This window comes from Bufo gargarizans, chromosome 2, assembly GCF_014858855.1.
Source record: "Bufo gargarizans isolate SCDJY-AF-19 chromosome 2, ASM1485885v1, whole genome shotgun sequence".
Taxonomy (NCBI): domain Eukaryota; kingdom Metazoa; phylum Chordata; class Amphibia; order Anura; family Bufonidae; genus Bufo; species Bufo gargarizans.
In genome coordinates, this window is record NC_058081.1 from 79,566,545 (window position 1) to 79,573,100 (window position 6,556).

A 6,556-nucleotide genomic window follows, 5' to 3' on the forward strand; every position below is an offset into this window, starting at 1 on the left:
ATCCACTGTTTGTTATGAGCTAGCTGCAAAGTATATGATTATGATAAGGAATGAAATGAATGGGTGTCCACAGTGCTGATCTACATCAGTGCAAGTCCTACTGTACTTCTCCCCGTCTCAGTGGGAACAAACCATTACTCAACAAGGTCGCATGAGATTAGTTAAAACGTTTTTTTAAATGGTGCCGATTTACGGTCCCCGATACAGCCGAAATGTGTCTTTCTTTGCAGTAAAAAAGCTGACCCTTGTTTCTAATCTCAATAATCCCTTTAAAAAGGGTATGATCTCATTTAAATGGGGCAGAAACTTGCCGATATGCAGGAGACAGAAGCCATGCACATCCCACTCTGATCAACAATAGACACAATGAGAAGAATTCCGGCGAGAGTGCACCGGAGATGGAGAGAATGGGGTCTATTCATCCGAGGTTCTAATTTGTCTTCCTCAGGATAAATAAGGCTTATTATTATCTTATGCTTTGCAGCTCATTCATCAAAGTGGTTAAAATAACTTCCTTCTTCATGCCAGATAAAGAATAACCTTTGATGAACAATGAGAAAGGGAAGAAAGTGAGAAATAAGGCAGGGAGGGAGATAAACACTGGCAAATGAGGCTGACTTGGGGATCCAAAGAAGGATAGACGAGAGCGAGGGGCGGCTGAGCCATGGCGGCCGGCATGCCATTTCCTGGGACTTTTAGTCACAGTTTTCTGATGAGAGATAAAGTTTGTCATTAATAAGGCGACTTCTAGGCCAAATTGTAAATTAAAACGGGTTATGCCATTATTGATGTAAAAAAAATCAGACATCATATAGTACATGACAATCTCTTTCTAACAAATCTAGAACCAGCCCTGTACCTCACATGGATCCAGAGATCTCCACATTCATTGCATCAATTGCTCTACTAGATTATCTTTTTTTTATTTATTTTTTCTGATTTGACAGTTTTATTTCAATCCACCATATGCCGAAACAGCTTAAAACTGGATAACTTGTCCCTTTCTCTTCTTGTCTCCACCGAGCTCAAAGTGTTTACATCTCTTTATGGCCAACATCCTCTTGGAACGACAGTTTGAATCGACACACTCCAATCTTAACACAATCTTTCTGGTGGTCTTGGCCTGTTTCCTGAAAATAGGCTTGCTCTGGCCACCATAACCACTTTGTTTGCGGTCATAACGTCTTTTTCCTTGGACATATAGGGAGTCTTTACCCTTCTTGCACTGCGTCACTTTGTGGGGCTGATGCTTCCCACATTTCTTGCAGTAGGTTCTCCAGGTCTTGGGGCCATTCACCATCTTGGCAGACGGCGTAAAGAGGCTACTAGATTATCTTTAAAGGGATTCTGTCGCCTGGATTTTGCCTACAGAGCTGCGGACACGCGCCGCTAGATCGCCGCTAGCACGCCCGCAATATACATTCCCCATAGCTGTGAATGCTTTTATTTAGGCAAAAAAAAAGATTTTATATATATGTAAATGAGGCAAGTAAGGAGCCCTGTTACTAACGTTTCTGGAGCCCAGCTACGCCCACTGTTAAGGAGCCCAGCACCGCCTGCATCCTCCGAATCTCCTCCTTGCTCCGCGACGTCATAAAGTTAGAGTGCCGTAATCTCGCAGCTAGCGCATGCGCAATTTGTTCCCTGAGGCTGATGCCAGCACAGGGAAGGAACACTATGCCGGCACTCACATGCCGCATACTCGCGCATGCACGAGATTACGGCGCTCTAACTTGGTAACCTTGGGGAGCAAGGAGGAGATTCAGAGGATGCGGAGCGGTGCTGGGCTCCTTTACAGTGGGCGTGGCTGGGCTCCTTTACAGTGGGCGTGGCTGGGCTCCGGAAACGTTAGTAACAGCCCCTTGGGCTCCTTACTTGCCTCATTTACATACATATAAAATCGTTTTTTGCCTAATAAAAAGCACTCAGAGCTATGGGGAATGTATATTGTGGACGTGCTAGCGGCAATCTAGCATGTCCGCAGCTCTTTAGGCAAAATCCAATTGACAGAATCCCTTTAAAGATAATGTATGTATATATGTAAATGTGTATTATTAAATATGGATTAAGATAATACTCTCTCTGGGTGGAGTGCCTGTCTTAAGTTACACACAATTTACTGATTGCTTTGCCGGGGTAAGTCATACTGACAAGAGCACCTTGTCCATAGCAACAGGAGAATGAGCCGCCATATTCTCTTGTTAAAGTCACTTTTCTATCTTCTGCAAATCACAAATACAGCAAACTGCCTGTGACATGTAAGAGTCTGCACCAGTGGTGTAGCTAGAAATTACTGGGCCCCACAGCAAATTTTTGAATGGGGCTCCATCCCCCAGTAATTTTTTTGCAACCCCTTCCTTTCATGCCGCCCCCATTCCTGTGGCTAGTAAAGATCGCTCTCTCAGACCAGGCCCTACTGCTGTTCCATCCGTTTTCTACACTGTCTATACTGTCGCTGTATATAATTTCATTGTGTAATACTGTTGAGGGAGCCCTAACAAAATCTTTTAGTCCTCCTTCTACTGTATGGGCCCCTTCTGGGTCAGGGCCCCAAAGCAGCCGCTTCCCCTGCTTCGCCTATAGGTACGGCCCTGGTCTGTACATATCCAGAAAAAATCCGGAGCGCATGACAGAGACCTGATGGACCCCATCATAGTCAATGTCATCATGTGAAAGGTCCAGAGCTTCCATTATTTTCTGTGTTTTATATATATATATATATATATATATATAGTACAGACCAAAAGTTTGGACACACCTTCTCATTCAAAGAGTTTTCTTTATTTTCATGACTATGAAAATTGTAGATTCACACTGAAGGCATCAAAACTTTGAATTAACACATGTGGAATTATATACATAACCAAAAAGTGTGAAACAACTGAAAATATGTCATATTCTAGGTTCTTCAAAGTAGCCACCTTTTGCTTTGATTACTGCTTTGCACACTCTTGGCATTCTCTTGATGAGCTTCAAGAGGTAGTCATCTGAAATGGTCTTCCAACAGTCTTGAAGGAGTTCCCAGAGATGCTTAGCACTTGTTGGCCCTTTTGCCTTCACTCTGCGGTCCAGCTCACCCCAAACCATCTTGATTGGGTTCAGGTCCGGTGACTGTGGAGGCCAGGTCATCTGGCGCAGCACCCCATCACTCTCCTTCATGGTCAAATAGCCCTTACACAGCCTGGAGGTGTGTTTGGGGTTATTGTCCTGTTGAAAAATAAATGATGGTCCAACTAAACGCAAACCGGATGGAATAGCATGCCGCTGCAAGATGCTGTGGTAGCCATGCTGGTTCAGTATGCCTTCAATTTTGAATAAATCCCCAACAGTGTCACCAGCAAAGCACCCCCACACCATCACACCTCCTCCTCCATGCTTCACGGTGGGAACCAGGCATATAGAGTCCATCCGTTCACCTTTTCTGTGTCACACAAAGACACGGTGGTTGGAACCAAAGATCTCAAATTTGGACTCATCAGACCATGATGGGCTCCGATATTTTCCTGACAGGAATATATTGGCAAAAGTCTCAGCTTTTAATATCTGCATTTATGACTAGCCAGTATAGTCAGTGGCATATCCGTTTGGTGCATTTTTTCTGTGATTTATATGATTATATTTTCATCCGCACAATGCTCCGTTTTGTGTAGGATGCCTTTGTGGTGCATGTGGACCGCGCCGACATCCTCCACCATATGCATTTTTTTGCTGGGGATAGTGGTTTGCTGCAGTCCACATGCGGTGGGGCTGCTCCCCCAATGAAAAACACGCTACAGTGTTAGGGGTTGAGCAGCTCCCCCAGATTTGCCACTATATTTCTGTGTTTGTGTCTTGTTTTATATGTAGTGTATGTGCCTTTACCTGGCATTCAAACACTCTCTTTTGCACCTGGTAACCTCCATCACACGGTCTGATATGGGTGTGGCTCACAGTCTTGATTTGTTCACATTGCATTAGTTGTCCTGCTATGCGGTTGTGTGGAAGCTTGGCTGTGAGCTGGATTTCATCACCTTCAGACCTTGTTCACACCATAGGTAGCTTAGTGGTAGGACCCCTTGCCATGCTGAGTGACCGTGACGTGGTGCATGATGGGCTCCGATATTTTCCTGACAGGAATATATTGGCAAAAGTCTCAGCTTTTAATATCTGCATTTATGACTAGCCAGTATAGTCAGTGGCATATCCGTTTGGTGCATTTTTTCTGTGACTCATCAGACCAAAGCACAGATTTCCACTGGTCTAATGTCCATTCATTGTGTTCTTTAGCCCAAACAAGTCTCTTCTGCTTGTTGCCTGTCCTTAGCAGTGGTTTCCTAGCAGATATTCTACCATGAAGGCCTGATTCACACAGTCTCCTCTTAACAGTTGTTCTAGAGATGTGTCTGCTGCTAGAACTCTGTGTGGCATCCACCTGGTCTCTAATCTGAGCTGCTGTTAACCTGCGATTTCTGAGGCTGGTGACTCGGATGAACTTATCCTCCGCAGCAGAGGTGACTCTTGGTCTTCCTTTCCTGGGGCGGTCCGCATGTGAGCCAGTTTCTTTGTAGCGCTTGATGGTTTTTGTGAATGCATTTGGGGACACTTTCAAAGTTTTCCCAATTTTTCGTACTGACTGACCTTCATTTCTTAAAGTAATGATGGCCACTCGTTTTTCTTTAATTAGCTTCTTTTTTTCTTGCCATAATACAAATTCTAACAGTCTATTCAGTTGGACTATCAGCTGTGTATCCACCTGACTTCTCCACAACGCAACTGATGGTCCCAACCCCATTTATAAGGCAAGAAATCCCACTTATTAAACCTGACAGGGCACACCTGTGAGGTGAAAACCAGTTCATGTGACTACCTCTTGAAGCTCATCAAGAGAATGCCAAGAGTGTGCAAAGCAGTAATCAAAGCAAAAGGTGGCTACTTTGAAGAACCCAGAATATGACATATTTTCAGTTATTTCACACTTTTTTGTTATGTATATAATTCCACATGTGTTAATTCATAGTTTTGATGCCTTCAGTGTGAATCTACAATTTTCATGAAAATAAAGAAAACTCTTTGAATGAGAAGGTGTGTCCAAACTTTTGGTCTGTACTGTATATACCCTATATACTAGTAGCTTATGCTGCCTCTTTTTCCTGCTTTCTACCTTGACTTCAGAACAAGGAACATTTTGCTATTTAGACTCCATTTTGGACTTTTTGGTCAGAAGATTAGTGTGCCTCGATTGGATATGCTAACATTAAAACCCTGAAGGGACTGTCCAAATCTATTTAACTTTTTTAAATTTCGACCCCAGCCTGCTGCACTTGTAGAAAAAAACATACCTGGCAATGGGAAGCTGGTGAGTATATTTTACTTAGGGCGAGTTTGCATTAGCATTCCTAATTCCGTTATAGTGTTACGTTATATCAGAGTTAACGGAATATATCGGAATTTTAGGACAGAATTAAAAACGGAACCCTTTGAGAGGCATTACGTTTTGCTCCATCCTAAAACATTTCTATGGGCACAAATAACAGGACTTTTTTTTACGTCAGGCATAACGGAACCAAATGGAGCCGTTATTCTTGGGATTGGTGGCAATTTCAGGACTCAAACCCCACCAATGAAAACATTCAATACCGTATGTTGCTATGACACATCGAAAGTTTTGAGATGACCATTGATCCAGCATCCAGACTATGGAGTATACATTGCCACTTTATTGTAAATCCATTAAAACTGGAACATTGAAGTCACACTTACATGTTTCTAACTGTGTTCTATGATAAGGGCACATGGTGTACCAGAAATGAATAAGCATGACTTCTATATAATATTAATGGATTTAGAATAAAGTGGGATTTTATATGCCAAGTCTGGATGCTGGGTCAATATTCATCTGTTATGCTGCTTACGATTATTGGAACATGGAGAGATACACTTAAGTCAGTGAGTTTGATATTTTTTATTCAATTGACTAGATTTATGTGTTCGAGGGGTTATCCAAACTATAAAACATGCCACCCAATACCCGGGCCCCTCATATAGATTATAATTACCACGCTCTCCGGCACCCGCATTGCTCCTGATCCCTGTACGGCTGCCACTGCATCTCCCTGTCATGTGGATCAAAACATCCGGCGTCGGGGGAGCAGCCAATAGCAGGTCGCAACGGGGGCGCAGGTGACGTTAGGGAGGCTTGTTCCGTTTGCGACCTGCTATTTAATGCCCCCCCCCTAGTCGCTGGCTGTCTTGATCCCCGGGATGTGGAGATGCAGTGGCGGCCCTGCGGGGATCAGGAGCGACGCAGGTGCTGGGGAGCGGGGTAAGTTTAATCTATATGAAGGGCCTGGGTATTGGGGGGCATGTTTTATAGTTTGGATACCCCCTCTAACCTTTCTTTAAAGTGTTATAAATTTGACTGTGGCATGAACTTATTCTACTGGTCCGAAAGACGTAATCCATAAATTAATGCGGTCTTGTAATGTATCTCAGTGTGCCTCTAATTTTATATAGAAGCCATGTGAATCTGTGAATAAATGAAATTGTGGCTGGGCTTCGTGGGCGACTTTTTTAGCGT

At 43.5% G+C, this 6,556-nt stretch overlaps 1 protein-coding gene across 1 annotated transcript; it reads right to left on the bottom strand.

Moving 5' to 3' along the window:
• Positions 1–929: 929 nt before the first annotated feature.
• Positions 930–1,325, bottom strand: LOC122929497 (60S ribosomal protein L36a-like). Its single transcript, XM_044283101.1, has one exon. The coding sequence runs from the start codon at positions 1,298–1,300 to the stop codon at positions 980–982; it is 321 nt and encodes a 106-aa protein (XP_044139036.1). The 5' UTR covers positions 1,301–1,325; the 3' UTR covers positions 930–979.
• Between the last annotated feature and the right edge of the window lie 5,231 nt (positions 1,326–6,556).

Coding starts and splice junctions, on each gene's coding strand:
- LOC122929497 (XM_044283101.1), bottom strand. CDS start 1,300: ATGGTGAATGGCCCCAAGACCTGGAGAACCTACTGCAAGAAATGTGGG.